This window comes from Panthera uncia, assembly GCF_023721935.1.
Source record: "Panthera uncia isolate 11264 chromosome E2 unlocalized genomic scaffold, Puncia_PCG_1.0 HiC_scaffold_20, whole genome shotgun sequence".
Classification (NCBI taxonomy): Eukaryota; Metazoa; Chordata; class Mammalia; order Carnivora; family Felidae; genus Panthera; species Panthera uncia.
The window spans coordinates 13,762,675-13,777,852 of NW_026057589.1; the positions used below are offsets into that span (position 1 = coordinate 13,762,675).

At 55.6% G+C, this 15,178-nt stretch overlaps 2 protein-coding genes across 3 annotated transcripts in view; one reads left to right on the forward strand and one right to left on the reverse strand.

The window, feature by feature from the left end:
- Positions 1 to 3,615, forward strand: part of ZNRF1 (zinc and ring finger 1) — a 102,228-nt gene extending 98,613 nt beyond the window's left edge. Inside the window, exons 4-5 of the mRNA XM_049622629.1 lie at positions 1,225 to 1,316; positions 2,486 to 3,615. Coding sequence (XP_049478586.1) covers positions 1,225 to 1,282 — 58 coding nt within the window. The 3' untranslated portion in view covers positions 1,283 to 1,316; positions 2,486 to 3,615. The remainder of the gene's footprint in view (positions 1 to 1,224; positions 1,317 to 2,485) is intronic.
- Positions 3,616 to 4,605: 990 nt separating this feature from the next.
- LDHD (lactate dehydrogenase D) lies at positions 4,606 to 10,844 on the reverse strand. Of its 2 annotated transcripts, none has more exons than XM_049622623.1 (11): positions 10,722 to 10,844; positions 9,874 to 9,986; positions 9,502 to 9,643; positions 9,136 to 9,277; positions 8,840 to 8,999; positions 8,365 to 8,564; positions 8,143 to 8,271; positions 7,937 to 8,064; positions 7,269 to 7,359; positions 7,071 to 7,182; positions 4,606 to 6,980 (listed from the first exon to the last, which is right to left on the reverse strand). In XM_049622623.1, exons 1-11 carry the CDS (start codon positions 10,794 to 10,796, stop codon positions 6,815 to 6,817), a joined length of 1,458 nt encoding a protein of 485 aa, XP_049478580.1. In that variant the 5' UTR covers positions 10,797 to 10,844; the 3' UTR covers positions 4,606 to 6,814. The 2 variants fall into 2 exon arrangements, with proteins under 2 accessions (XP_049478580.1, XP_049478581.1); XM_049622624.1 differs by having other exon boundaries at positions 8,365 to 8,633.
- Positions 10,845 to 15,178: the final 4,334 nt, after the last annotated feature.

A 15,178-nucleotide genomic window follows, 5' to 3' on the forward strand; every position in this document is an offset into this window, starting at 1 on the left:
CCCGCCCCTTCTCCCCAGAGGGCCAGAGGCAGGAATAGCCACTACCTGTGGGGCCACGGCACTGAAAGCTGCTATAATTAGCGGGGCTGAGATTTGTCCTCAGGCTCCAGTATGAGCCTCGTTCTTGTTTCCAGCTGGAAAGAAGACACCTCCTTACCCAAGACAGGAGGATGCTCTGTGCCATCTGCTCTCGGCTCCTTGAGTCCCAGAGCTTCTCCTGACACGCGGGCTTTCCCAAAGCCCGATTCACAGGGCTGTTGGCCATGAGGTGGTCGTGGCTCCTGGTACCCGGACGTGGCCAGTTTATGAGAGGCTCCAGGTCGGGGTGGGGTGAGGGGGTGCTCTTGGCCTGGGCCCAGCACAGATTGCTCCAGTGTCCCCAGAAGGCACCACTCAGAATCAGAAGATAGAAATCTTTGGCTCTGGGGGAGAACGATGCAAATTATCTACCTGGTTCCTGTCTTTGAAAATTGCCCTATGTTGGTACATAAGTCAGAAAGCTGTTTTGGGCAATCTCTGTTCCCTGTCTGGTTCAAATGGTCCTTTCTGTGAACACTGGAGACCAGGGTTTCACTGTTAGCCTCCTCTCTGGCCCTCCCCAGCAATGTCCCTAAGCTGGAGGGCTGGGCCTCCCCTTCCCACTTCTCTGGGACAGGCTCCATGCCGTGTGCCCACCACAGCTGACCAAGCTCCGTAGAGCCTGGGGATCTCCTGAAGGTCCCACCAGGGAGGGAGCCTCAGGCTGTCCCTTTGATGGAAGAAGGGGTTCCCGGGACCCCAGTGCCCAGAGCAACGGCCAGCCTGCTGGGTCTTGGTTTCCATCTGCTTGTGCTTTAAGCCCGAGAGATGGTGGGCTCACTGCCCTGCCTGGCCCTCCAGCTCTCACCTTCCCCCTGGTAGCTGTTGCCTCTCTCGAACCCCCATGTAGGCGAGGCCTTGGTCCCTCTCAGGGCCACACTCGCCGTTTCCTGCCGGCACCCAGATCCGCCCAATCCTGTACCCATCGTGCCGGGCTGATGCCTCGGGCTGAGCCAAGATCCGTCCTGGTTCTCTCCTTCCTGCTTCAAAATGTGGGTGTATGGGGACACGCTTGTTTTTCCCTGAGGCGAGAGCAAGTGAGATTTAGCAAACTCCTGATCAGAAGCCTGACCCTTGGAGAGCGCCCTGTAAGGAGTGGCTTGGTCCACGGGTAACCTGTCTCCCCTTGCCACCTCCCTGCCTCAGTTGCATAGATTCGTGGTTTGAAGTGAACAGATCTTGTCCAGAACATCCTGCGGACTGACCCTGCTGGGCTCGCTTGCTGACTCCTCTCAAAGGTGAGCCTGTGGTTGGGGGTGCTCCGGGCTCAAGGCCGAGGCTCAAGTCACTCTGGGGCCTGGAGGTAGGGGAGCATCTCGTCAGTGGTTCTGTGGGGGAGGTGATTCTCCAGGAAGGACAGGAAGTACAAACTCCCATGGTTATGAAGGGGAGCTTCAGCAGAACTAGGTTCTTTGGAAAGAGGCCAGTGTGTGCAGACATCTAGAGTGAATCTCCCTGAGGAAGGTTCAGAAAGACCCCCTCGGAAGGTGCCGGGTGGGAGGGGACCGACACTGGGTTCTCACCAGCCCCGCCTTGTGCGTGAGGGGCGGCCCGAGTCAAGCCTGCGTCTCGGGGTCTCCGCCTCTTCGGGGACAGGGGTGGACATCAGACTTACTAAACAAGACACCCTGTGGGACAGTGCCCTGTCCTCTGTGGTGCTCATCAGTGATCACCTTAACCGCTGCTCTTCTGCCCGCAGGCCACCTCCCTCACGCTCACACACAGCCACACTCACACATACTCACACCCACATACTCTCGCCTACCCTCACACACTCATCCGCTTCCAGATGAATCAGCCACAGTAGGCCAGCATGACTACCTTTCCCTCCAGATGTGCACACGTGGTCCCCTGTATAACCGTCCAGTCTGACTGTCCCTTTCTTCCCCAGGGCACCTTGCTTTTCTGCTGACCATCCTCGCCCGTCCCCCATCCCACCTGTCCCTTGCGAGTCCTGGGCTAGCACTTTCTTTTTTTCTGGCAAACAGACAAAAACCCCAGGGAAACCAAAACCCTGACTCCACCTCATCTCACATCCAAAGGTTTTGGGGCCTCTTTTCTTCTCTCTCTCTCCCTTGTTTTTGTTTGTTTTGTCTTCCTTTGTTCTTCATTAGGTTTATTTTATTTATTCCAAGTAAACTCCCAGAACAGCTGATGATGTCAGACAAATCAGGGACATTTGCTCTTTTTACCTTCCCCTCAAAAACTGAGGACATGGGGAGAAGAAAAAGCAAGGGTGAGAGTGAGGCAGAGGGACTGGGCCGGCGCCGGAGCGGGAGTCCAAATCCCGGCGTGACTTCTGGCTTCGGGCCCCGGAGCGGAACCACAGACGCCCGGCCAGCCTCGGCAGGATGCACGCGGCCGGCCTCGCCGACACGGCGCGACTTACGTGTTACGATCCACACAGGGACCGGCCAGCCCCCGTTCCCGAGAGGAGGCATCGGACACGGGCAGAGCTGAGCTGGGGACACCAGTGGGAACAGGGCACCCCTTCTGCACTGACTTCCAGAGAATGGTTCTCCCTTTCTCCCTGAGGACACCAAATGGATGAGAGCGAGTTTGAGAGAAGAAAGAATCAACCGCCATCCTTCCCCTCACCCCTCATCCCAGGAGGGAAAGGGCATTTTCTTTTTCACCTTTGAAAGGCGTTGTGGGTCTGTCTAAAGTGTTTACAAAAAAAAAAAAAATTATAAAAAAAAAGTCTAGTGTCGACTGGTGTTTTCCCTCGTGATGTTTACAGATTGCTGTCTGCTGCCCAGCTAGAACCCACTCAGTGACAGAACCGAGCAGGGCCACACGCCCCGATGGCCCAGGAGCAGGCACACGTGGCCTCCTCCCATGCCCGGCACCCCCACTGGCCCTCTCTATCACCAACCACTCTGCCTTGGGTATTTTGGGGTTGTTTTTTTTTCCTCCATTCTTCTGGCTTGGTTTTGCACATTTCTCCCCCAGGACCCTGATATGTAACTTTATTGCCAAAAAAAACAAACCGTCAAGGACCTACTCCTCTCCTTTTCCTTTTCCTCTTCCTCCCTCCCCTCCTGGTTCTGGTCAGTTCAGAGGATTTAACAATCACAAGTGTCCTGCAAAAATGCCTGAACATTTTTCTTAGACCCTTGTGGATTTTTTTTTCCAGAAAACTTAAACAGACAAAAGACTTATTAAAGGAATATGTACAGTTACCCCTGTTTTCAGGCACTCTGTTTGAGAACATTTTAGCCATTGATGTTCACACGTGGCATCAGCCCATGCAAGATAGGTTTCTGTATTTATATATTAAAATACAAAAAAAAAAAAACCTTATAAAATGTTTAAAAAAAATGTTCAAAGCTTGGAGACAAAGCTTTCTTCATTAGTCAAGGTGTTTTGATATGGTATTAAAATGTCTAATAAAAGATGCAGTGTGTGACTTTATTTTACTGAGGTAATCGTTACACGACCAGGAAATGGGGCTTGAAGGCCTGTCCCCCGCTCCCTCACCTACATCCTTAGCAACTTCCTCCAGGCTTGGCGCTGCAGGCGTGTGAAGTGGTCCTCAGAGCAGTCATGCCTGGGCAGGGGGGCCTGGCAGGTCACACCCGAGTCCTTCAGATTTACTGACCCTCCCAGGCATCATGGAGTCCATCTGCCATCACCTGTGGCGTGGCCGTGACAGAACTCTTCAGGAAGGATCTGCGGGGGCAGAGATCGCGCAGCCAGCGGAGGCTGCGAGGATGCGGATTCCTCCAGGTATTGGCCCAGTCCCCTCACTCCCCCACCCCCACCCCTGCCTTCCTTCATCCTCCGCTCCCCGTCCCACGTCCTGTCCTGCCCTGCCTGTTGCTCAGTCTACATCTCAGTGCTGACTCATGGGCATGCTTCATTGAGGCCCAGAAAGAGGCCCTGTTTGGGGCCGAGCCAGCTCAGAGCCCTTGAACTGGAACCAGCCACTCAGGGCTCACAAGAGTTGGCACACCTAAAGCCGGGCGGGAAGCTCAGGGCAGGGGGAGCGGCGCATGCCCGGCCTCTGTCCCCGGGCCAGACCGGCTCCTGGAGCAGCATTCCGGAGCCTCCTGCAGAGCCTGTGAAGGAGAGCTCCGGAGGGAGATGCCTCAAGCTTCTCTGCTCCAACTCCTCCTCGGGCCCCTCTTGTGCTCGGCGGACTGTCCAACATCTGTCAGAAGCTTCCTAAAGCACCTACTCTGGGCAGGGGCCTTGCGGGCCAGGGGGCAAACGTGAACTGGGGCACAGGCACGCTCAGCACATTCAGAAACGCCGAAGAAGACCTTGTGGGTCTGAGCCTGGGCCTTAGCATCATGGTGGGGACCCCCGGGGACCGACCATCGCTACGGTGACAAGAACATGAGCTCTAAACGGTCTGCATGTGGGCTCCTCTGTTGGGCAGAATGATCTCAGAGAAACAACTTTGTTCTTCTGAACTTCAGTTTCAATCCCATGTGAGCGGGGACAGTTGGGAGGTGACCGTGAGGGTCAGAGAATGTGCCCGGAAGCCCCTGGCACATGCGTAGCAGGCTCTCTCAGCTCTGTCATCGCAGAGAGCACTGTTCTCTTCACAGCACCTCCCGCTTCTGCCTGGCAACTGTGTCTCCCTGTTCTAAATTTAATTCCTCCAGCAAAGCCGGCCCCGAAGATCTCCTTGCTTGACCCCTGGGCCTGCAGGCAGAGACCTTTATGACCACCTTGGAGGCTTGGCCCTGGGTGAGCCAAACGGTCGTGACCCAGTGGGGCAGGCTGGAGCCCACGCCGGCCGGGCGCTGTTCCAGGCTCCTGGGGCTGGTGCCTGTCCCCACCCCCCAGCAACTTCCACTCCCACCCGGCACATGGCAGCCCTCTGCTGGCTGCACTGGCCTCCAGAATTCACCCGGATTGCAGGCCCCTCAGGCGGGGGTTGAACAGGCTAGTCCCAGCTTCCCAGGTAGGCCTGGTCTCTGTCATGCTCCTTCCAGGTCGCTGTCTCTCTTCCTGGGCGGGCAGGGAGTCAGCTGGAATCTCAAGGTGACTTCCATCCCCCTCTCTCTGCTAAGGGCTCAGCACGCTTGGGGGGGGGGGGGGCTTCCCGGGCAGTTGCACCTTACTAAGACCATCTAGTAGCCCTTCAACGGTGTTGAGGTTTTTAAGAGAAGGTCCTTATGCTTAGGAGATAGGTGCTGAATTCTGCAGGTAAATGGTGCCAAGAAGTGTGTAACTCCACTCCAGATGGCTCTCCAGAAAGTACACACACAAAGACAATAAGGCAAAAATAGTCACTTGAATCTTCAGGGGCTGGTATTTCAGTGAACAGTGTGCTTGTTCTTTCATCAAAGTAGATCTCTGCCCAGTAAGGGGAGAAGCCTCCATTGCAGGCTTCTCCCCTGGGCTTGGGGGTGAGGCAGTCCATTTGCGGGGCGGGGTGGGGGGGTGGGGGTACTAGAGAGCTGTTTGTCCAGAATGCATGCAGCTAACACTTAGGTAGTTCGTGTACCAGGGTGGTTTGGGGAGAGGCAATGAGGCTTGCCCCCACACCAGCCCTCGGCACAGTGCTCACAGCCCAGGGCTGGAAATGTCACGGAGGAGCAAACGGGGCTCAGTCCAGTGAGGAGAGGGGCTTCCGAGAATCATGCTGGGCTGAGGAGTCCCAGAAGGGCGGCCTCTGCCCAGAGCCTAGACAGCTGATGGGGAAAGTTGGGAGGGGCCCGTGGGGTGGAGGCAGGGAAGGAGCTCAGTGGTGGCTCAGGAGAGTAGGGGTGAGGTGAGATGGAGAGTCCCACTGGTTTCCCTGCTTTGCTCATCTTTATTCAGAGGCCAAGTCCAAGGGGGTGAGGGAGATGGGCCCACATGATAGGCTCCTGGGATGGGATTTAGAGATTGGCTTCCGGGACACCAAGCCTCCCCCCACCTCAACCTGGGGAAGTAGGGGTACCCAGGGCAGAGAATTGTAGGCCCTGGACAGGGGAGTCCTGGGTGCCTCTGCCCAGAGCAGATGCCATGGTGGTGGGCGCCCTCTTGTGGGCTTGGGAACAGCTGAAGTACACGGACTGAGTGGTCTCACCAGGGATCCCCAGGGTGGGCAGACCTGACTTGGGGAGGGGGGGGAGCTAGTAATGTAATACATCACACCATGGAGAAGTATAATACAAGCAGAATAATTTCACTTCCATTTCCATTGATTGGCAACAGCCACTTGAAGAACATGTTCAGAATGTTCTTGGGCTCGGTCCAGGCTCATGGTGACCATGGGCAAATCCTCGGGCTCTCAGCTTCTCACAAACAGCAGTTGGGACAGGGACCTGGGTCCCTGAAAGCAACCTTCTGTAGCCTAAGCACCATCCCCTCCCCAGGCTGCAGTAAGTCCAAGGACAGGCCCAGAACGAGGGCTGAGGATATCACTGGCCACAGGACAGAGAACCTGACGGGGGTGGGAGGGAGGCGGGCACAGGAGGCCATGCATAGGGGCTGCCTGCTCATCTCCAGACTGCTGCAAATGGGGCTCTGGTTTGCTTTAGGGGCCCAGGGAAGCCTATCAACGTAAAGTGGGGGATCCCTTCCCACACCAGGAAAGGAGCGTTCCTGTCACCAGGCACGTGGAGTCAGGCTAAGGGAGCTGGCCCCCAGCAGCAGCGAGGCTCAGACCAAGGGGAAGGCAGGCAAGCCCCCTGCAGGTCTGGGCGGAGGCGGAACTGTTCTGTGGCAAGAAGAAAGGTTCCAGAACAGGAGGTTCCACTGTCTGGGGGCTCGTGGGCCAAGTGCTTTCAGGCCCTCACAGCACCTTGCCTGGGTTCATGAGGCCTCGGGGATCCAGCATGGCCTTCAGCCGCCGCATGGTCTCCATGCCCACGGCACCTACCTCCTCCTGTAGCAGCTGGCGCTTGCCCAGCCCAATGCCATGTTCCCCAGTACATGTCCCATGGAGTGCCAGTGCCCGCCTGGGAGGGGGGGGGAGGTGGCAATGAAGAGATTCTCAGCAGCGTTCCTCCCACCACCTCCCAGCTGCCCTCCCTGGGCTTTGCTCTCACCTGCCCAGCAGTTCTGAAAAGGCCTTGACCCTGTGGAGCTCCTCGGGGTCCTCTGGGTCCACCAGCAGGAGGCAGTGGAAATTGCCATCACCCACGTGTCCAAGGATGGCTCCTGGGGGCCCAGACGACAGAGCTGCGGCCCCGGGCCAGCCCTCCCGCTACCCACCCCCACGGCGCTCCAGCAGCGGGCATGCGGACCTGTGAGTCCCTGGGCCTTCAGGTCCTCCTTGGTCTGCACCAGGATCTCTGGCAGCCGGGAGATGGGCACGCACACGTCGGTGGAATAGCCCTAGGTCGGGGCAGGTTTGTGAGGTTCTCCACGCCCCCACCCCCCGCTGGCTCAGAGGTAAGAGGTCATTGTGGTCGAGGCTAAGGACGGCCTCACACACAAAAACTGTTTTTGTCTAGGCCTGTACGACCAGACAGCTGGCCAGAGGGGGCTCTCTGCCCTGCCTGCGGAGGCTTTCACAGCCCTCCCCTCCATCCCCGCCCGGCCCCATATGCAGGACCCCCAGCTGCCCACACCGCCTAGTCTGCACTCCGGCTCCCGAAGCCCAGCCTCCCCTTGCTGTCGGCTGACACCTTCCGCGTCATCATCTTTCTCCAGGCGGCTTCTGTTCCGTGTTCACCAACCCTAAGCGCACCCTCTCTGTGCCTGTGCCCAGGGCCCTGCGCAGGCGGGGGTTCCCTCTGGAGGGTCTGGCGGACAACTACTCTCCCACTCGACAGTGTCTGAGTAGCAGCTGGGTTGGGGCACTCCTGCCCCCTGTGGGTCTGAGCCTGCCGCTCTGGACAGCAGTGCGGTGGGCCGAGCACAGGGTGCTGGCCCGGCCTGTGGGCGCCGCCTCCACCCCAGCCCAGCTCACCTTGCAGCCCGGCCGCAGGGCCAGCACTGCGTACCAGGCACTGTGCCGCGCTGCCCAGAGCCGGCCGCGCTCCTCAGCCTCCTTGGCCGACGAGAAGTGGAAGGCTCCATTGTCCTGGGTGATCTCCTCTGCAGGGGGAGGCAGGTTGACACGCGGCCTTAATCGGGACCAGCCTGTGCCCCCCACCCCACAGCACCCCAGCACACCTGCTCGCTGTAGCTGCTCGGCCAGGACCTGCTCGGAACCATGGAACTCGAGGAAGAGAGTGGGCGCCACGGAGCAGTTCAGCTGGCTGTGCTTGTTGCAGGCATCCATCGTGACGTCGTCCAGAAACTCTGGGGCCAAGGAGAGGGCAGGTGAGCCGAAGCCCAGACTTCGAGAGGGACCTCTTCCAGGGAGCCCACCCAGACTGCTCAGTCCCGGCTCACCAATGCGGGCCACGGGCACCGCAGCCTGGAGGATGTGAACAGTGCTGTCCACGGCTGCCCGGACACTGGGGAATGCACAGGTGGCGACCACTGTGGCCTCAGGGGCAGGATGCAGACGCAGAGTGGCAGCTGTGATGAGTCCTAGTGTCCCCTCAGAGCCCACAAAGAGCCCTGTGAGGTTGTAGCCAGCTGCGCTCTTCCTGGACCCCGGGGACACGCAAGGTAGGCGAGTGGCCAGGGCCTGAGACGATCGGTCTCCAGCCCCGAGCCTGGTCTGGAAGCCCAGCACTGTCCGCCAGGCCCCTGCCAGGTAGGGAGCCGGCCCAGCCTGCCAGCAAGGCAGATGTTCTTTTGCACAGCCCTAATTGGTGCAGGAAACCTTCAACCCTGGCCCACGCGACAGGAGTTTCAGACCCCTCAGAAGCCTGGCCCACCAATCCGGGAGGCCCCATTGCCATGCGTAGAAGACGCTCACCGGAAATGACGGCCTAGGCCTGCGGTATGAAGCAGCTCACCGCCAGGCAGCACCACCTCCAGGTTCAGCACATTCTCCCGCATGGTGCCATAGCGCACGGCATTGGTGCCCGAGGCCCCAGTGGCCACCATGCCACAGAGAGAGGCATCTGCACCTGGGTCTGGAGGGCAGAGTGCGGGCAGAAGGCAGCCTGGGACAGGCGCCCAGGGACAGAAGAGTCCCCTCAAACCCTAGAAACAGCACCGCCACCAGGGAGCCCTCAGGGGCCCGGGGAAGGGCTTCAAGTTTCAGCCTACCCACGGGAAACCAGAGGCCGCTGTCCCGCAGACGGGTGTTGAGAGCTTTGCGGGTGACGCCTGGCTCCACCACCACAGAGAAGTCTTCCAGATTCAGCTCCAGGATTTTGTCCATGTGGGTCAGGTTGATGCAGACACCGCCCTGACGGGAGGGAGGCCAAGGGGAAGTCGACCTCGGACTTCCCGGGGCTAGGCCACATTCCACAGGACCCCATCTCAAGGCAGACTTCCGGGCACTCAGACCAGAGCCCGAGGATTGCAGGTAAGGCAGGCTGGAGGCAGCCACAAAAGTGACAAGGGAGAGAGAGCCAGAGCCCGGGGGGGGGGGGGGGGGGGGGGGGGGGGGGGGGGGGGGGACCTGCATACCTGCACCGCACAGACTCCACCCTCAAGCCCAGTGCCCGTGCCAAATGGGATGATGGGCACTCCTTGGCTGTAGCACAGGGCGGCCAGCTGGCTGACCTGCTCCACATTCTGGGGCCACACCACGGCGTCTGGAGGTTGGCACCTAGAACAAGACGCTCAGCAACTTCGAGGAGTATGGTACCCTCTGGTCCTGCTCACATCTAAGGAGCCCAGAGGCATCACAGGGCCTGGGGCTGCACAGTGGGTGAGGGATGGGTGTGGAGAAGAGGTAAAGAATGCCAGACCCCCCAAGAAACAGATGGGTGGGGGCGAAGACAGCCCGGGACTCTCACTCCCAGCCCGGGGCTCTGATAGGGGAAGGGGCCCCCACACCTGTGCATGGACTCGTCGTGACCATGCTGCTCGCGGACGGCGACAGCGGTGGACACATGGGAGCTCCCCACAACCGCCTTCAGAGCCTCCACAAAGCCCTTGCTGAGCTCACCCTGCAGGGAAGACACACGCAGCCAAGAGTCACTCAGAGACACCTGGGCCCACAGCCCTGCCCCTGTGGCGGTCCGGGAGTGGAGGAGGGGCTGCCAGCACCTCTGGCCTCCTCCCCCGCCCCACCCCCCACTGACACCACCCCAGGGTCAGCACAGCTTGGCCTTGCCAGTGGGCCTCCTGGAAGCAAACCCACTCTACGGGAGTGCCCCTTTCCAAACAGAACCATCGGGCTCCACGTTTCACTTGGGAAAAAAACCCCTGGGTAAAAATAGGAACCAGATTCACTCTACAGAAAGGAGCATCACAGGGTTCCATAACGCAGCCAGCCCTGCTTTGGCCCGGAAAGGTTACTTACGTCTGCGCTTCCTCCAAAACTGCCCCAGGCACACCAGTGGACGCGGAAGGACGGGAAGGAAAAACTCCACAGCCTGTCAACTGAGGCGCCCCCAACCCCACATCGTCCTCACCTCCCGGGGCATTGTTTCAGATGTGTCTACGTTCGGGAGCCCCAAAGAGGGCGCCCTGGAGCCCACAAGCTTTTCATTTTACACCCCCACTCCACCTGTGGCAGCTGTGGGGGCCTCGGCTCCGCTCGGCTCGCTCAACACCGACCTTTGGCACAGGGTGAGCCCGGTGATCCTCTGCTCAAGGTCACAGGGTGCTGGTGCAGCACAAAGCCTGGTATAAACCTGGTAGCTGGCCCGCCCACCCGTAGCGGGCTTCCCCCCACCTACCTGCGTCCCCCCGGAGCAGTAGCCCCTCCAGGGGAACAGCCCCCAGGTCGCCGCAGCCCGGAGCAGATTGGCCATAGCTGGGCAGCAGCCGGAGGGGCATGGGCACTGAGGCCACCCCAGCGCCCAGCGCATTGGCTGTGCAGGGGGCGGGGGCGGGAGGGGGGAGGGGGACTGCTTAAGGTGATCCGGCCTTAAGGTGGCCCTGCCAGACCTTGCTGAGTCAGGTGTGGCAGCAGGCACATGTCAGTACTTCCAAAGGAGAGGTGAGGCTTAGCTAACACACAGCAGGAGAGGATAGCAACCTCTCCCTGGCTTAAAGCTCTGCTGTGGCTTCCCTTGGGCTTTCCAACAAAGGCAGACCGCTTGCCGTGGCCTTAAAGGTCTTGCTGGTTCCTGCTGCTGACCTCTCCATCTTTCCACTTCTTTCCAGTCTCCTCTTTGGCCTCTGAGTTCCGGCTTCCGTTAGGGTTCCTATATCCCCTGAGCTCCGCCGACTCAGCTCAGGGCCTTGACACACACCCTCCCTCTCCCTTACCCTGCAAGTCTGGGAGTCTCAGCCAGTGTCACAGTTAGAGGAGGCTTTGAGCAGGGCCGTGAGGAGGGAAGTGCAGGGAGACCCTTCAGGAATGGGGAGGGCATGGAATAGGGCAGTGAGGCAAGCCAGGAAGCCTCCCTGGAAGTGAAGAGCTGAGGACTCACCGGCTAAGTGAAGGAAGAGACAGCTGTCCTTTCATCTCCAGCCTCCCACTGGGTGGATTTCCTAACCATCCTGCAGTGATGTGGCTGCTTCTCTTGAAGCTCTTCCAAGCTCAGTTTTCCTTCCACAGCAAATTTGGAGAAGCGTGTTGCTAACATTACTAAGATAAAGCTATTTCCAGCTTTGTTTTTCTTCTCAATTGAATCATGAATACAAACTCCTACTTGGGTCCTTCTACCCAGCCACGTTTGAATGAAATCGCATTTCCACTCTCAATGTGCTGCTTAACTGGCTCGTCTCAAAAAAAAAAATGTCTCTTTTACAGTTAGTTAGTTCAAATCAAGATCCAGTGAAAATCCACACGATGTGTTTGGTTAATATGGCTCATAAGTGTCTTTTAATCTCCAGCAGCTTCCCACCACCACCGCCCTTTATTCCATGATATTTATTTGTTAAAGAAACTGGGTCACCTGTTCTGTAGAATTTTCCACATTCTGTATTTGGATGATTGCATCCATGTGGTATTGTTTCATGTATTTCTCTAGTCTCTGTATTTCATGTAAGTTGTTAGATCCAGGCGTGGTGCTCTCCAGTACAACTTTCTGTACTATGGAAATGTTCTATATCTATGCTTCCATTAGCCTCACACAGCTAATGGTACTGGAGGCATTTATGATTGGAGGAGAGATGCCAGGGAGAGTTTGTAATGAACCCTAAGAGAACCACAGTGTAGATCCGTAAGGTTTGGGAGCAGGGCCATGACATTTGCAACAGAAAGCAATACACTATTCGGAAAAGTGTCCCTGGCCCACTACTAGGTCCTGGTTAAGATGGTGGGTGTGGCCATGAGACATCAAGTGGCCATGTGGCCGGCCAGAGCTAGCCATCATGAGCCTTATTCTATCAGACTCACCAAGTCGTAAAGTCAGGTGGGTCCGAAACAACCCATTACTAGACAAAAGAACAGACAAAATTGGGCAGAAGCAGGGCCAGAAGGCAAAGTAAGCTGTATGGGTAAGTGGCTCAGGTCCCCATGTCACCCACCGTTGCTTGCCTAGCACCTTTTCCTCAGCTCACACCTATGGCCATAATGGGGGACTCTTAGGACCAGCCGATAGAAGGGGGAAGAGTTCAAGCTTGATTCTTGAATGGGTTGGTTCAACATGAGGGTGTGAGCCAACATGGACCAATGCTGCACTACAGCTCCACTTAGGGATAACTCTGAAGTCCTCCCATTTGGCAGAGCTCCAGGTCATGCACCTCATCAGCCCCTTTTGTAAAAAGAAAAGTGGCCCAGGAGAAGAATAAACATAGGCTCGTGGACACTGGTGAATGGCTTGGTTGTGTGGTCAAGGGCCTATGCGGAGAAAGATGGGAAAATCAGGGCCTAAGTGATTAGGAGAAGAGGCATGTAGATGGATCTCTAGGAGTAAGCACAAAGAGTCACACATCGGGGCGCCTGGGTGGCTCAGTCGGTTGAGCATCTGACTTCGGCTCGGGTCATGATCTCGCAGTTGAAGAGTTCAAGCCCCACATCAGGCTCTGTGCTGACAGCTCAGAGCCTGGAGCCTGCTTCAGATTCTGTATCTCCCTCTCTCTCTGCCCCTTCCCTGCTCATGCTCTGCCTGTCTCTGTCTCAAAAATAAATAAACATTTTAAAAAATTAGAAAAAAAAAAAAAGGAGTCACACATCTATCACCTGTTAACATCCACCAGAGAGCATCTGCCGTGGAAAAGACCAAACGAAGTATACAGCATGATTCTGCCAGTTGTCATTGGCCAACCTCTGTCAGTGACCACACCGGTGCTGGCACAATGGCAGTGGGGATAGACGCTACTCATGGATTCACCAGCATGGCACCCACTCTCTAAGGCCCATCTGGCTACTGCCGCTGCTAAGTGTTCACCCTACTGCAACATTGAATCCCACACAACGTTGAATCTCCCTCAGGGAGACCAGCCGGCCACTTGGTAACAAGCTGATTACAAGTGGACCTCCTCCACTCTGAAAGGGGAGCAATTAATTTATCTCAACTGAAATCCACACGACACATACTATGGGTATGGGTTTGCCTCTCCTGCCTGCATGGCCTCAGCCGGCACTATTGTCTGAAGGCTCACTGAGTGTTTGATCCGCCATCATAATATATACCACATAACATCACCTAACGTCAAACAACCCTTTTTTTGATGGTCAGGTCAGAGGCCAGTGACCTTACAGAGCAATAGGTGGATTGACCTTTGGGAGGTACAACTGAGGCACCATCTTGGAGATGCATCTATTCAACCACAGTGCTAGAAGAGGAAGATATTTTTATATAGCTAACAGATAAAGGGGGGGGGTGTCAAAATTATTTTTAACTTTTTCTTTTGAACTAATTTTAGACTTACAGAAAAGTTGCAAAAATAGTACAGGGGGTTCCTATATGCCCTTAACCTGATTTTCACTAACGTTTACATTATACATAACCACGGTACAATTGTCAAAACTAAGAACTGGTAAAATATTAATTGATACAGTTAGAGAATAGGTACATTACTAAACTACAGATTTGATTTCGCCAGTTCTTCCATGAATGTTCTCTTGTTTGGGGCGGGTTTTGTTTGGTCCGTACTCCATCATCTCACGCTGCATTTAGTTGTCTCGGCTCCTTTGTCTCCTATAATCTGTGACAGTTCCTTAGTCTTCCCGTGTCTTTCTGACCTTGATATTTTGAGGAGTACTGGTCAGTTACTTTATTGAATGTCCCTCAATTTGGGTTGTTTGATGTTTCCTCGTGAGTAGATTGAGGTCATGCTTTCTGGCAAGAATACCACAGAAGCGATCTGCCCTTCTCAATATATCATATCAGTGGTTTAAGATGTCAATATGTCTTATTAGCAGTGACATTAACCTTGATCACTTGGTGCAGGTCATGCCTGTGGGCTTTCTGCACTGTGAAGTTACTATTTTTCTCTTTCAACTAATAAATATGTTGGGGTAGATACTTTAAGACTGTGCAAATATCCTGTTTTACCTCGCTTTCATTCACTCTCTTTAGCATCCATTGGTGGATCTTGCCTGCAATAGTTGTTATTGTGGTTATTGCGTGTTCTATTGGTGATTTTCTCCTTCTCTTATTCCTTCTATATTATTTAATTAGAATTATTCTCTAATAAACAGCCATCCATTTTTCCTTATTATTTACTCACGCAATTATTTATATATTACCGATATGGACTCATGGATATTTATTTTATTCCGTAGGTTATAATCTAATTGTCATTATTTTGTTGCTCAGTTCCGGCTTTGGCCACTGGAGGCCTCTGTCATCTAGGTTTCTCTGCCCTTTAGACCAGCCCGCACCTTTTTTTGAGCCCTGTCTTACTATAAGATGCTCCAGGCTGGTCTTGTCCTTCCCCTGCCCAGACCAGCAATCAACCACTTTTCCAAGGACTTCTGGTTCATTTTAGTGGAGAATAGTAATATTTAGGACCTGGGGTTTGGGTGTGAGCTGTGTTCTTAAAACTCAACAATAAGAAAACAAAAACTGTGATTAAAAAATAGGCAGGGGCGCCTAGGTGGCTCAGTCGGTTGAGCATCCAAGTGCAGCTCAGTCAGGTCACAATGTCGCAGGTCCTGAGTTCAAGCCCCACATTGGGCTCTGTGCTGACGGTTCGGGGCCTGGAGCCTGCTTCAGATTCTGTGTCTCCCTCTCTCTCTGCCACTCCCCCACTTACTCTCTGTCTCTCTCTCTCTGTCTTTCAAAAATGAATAAAT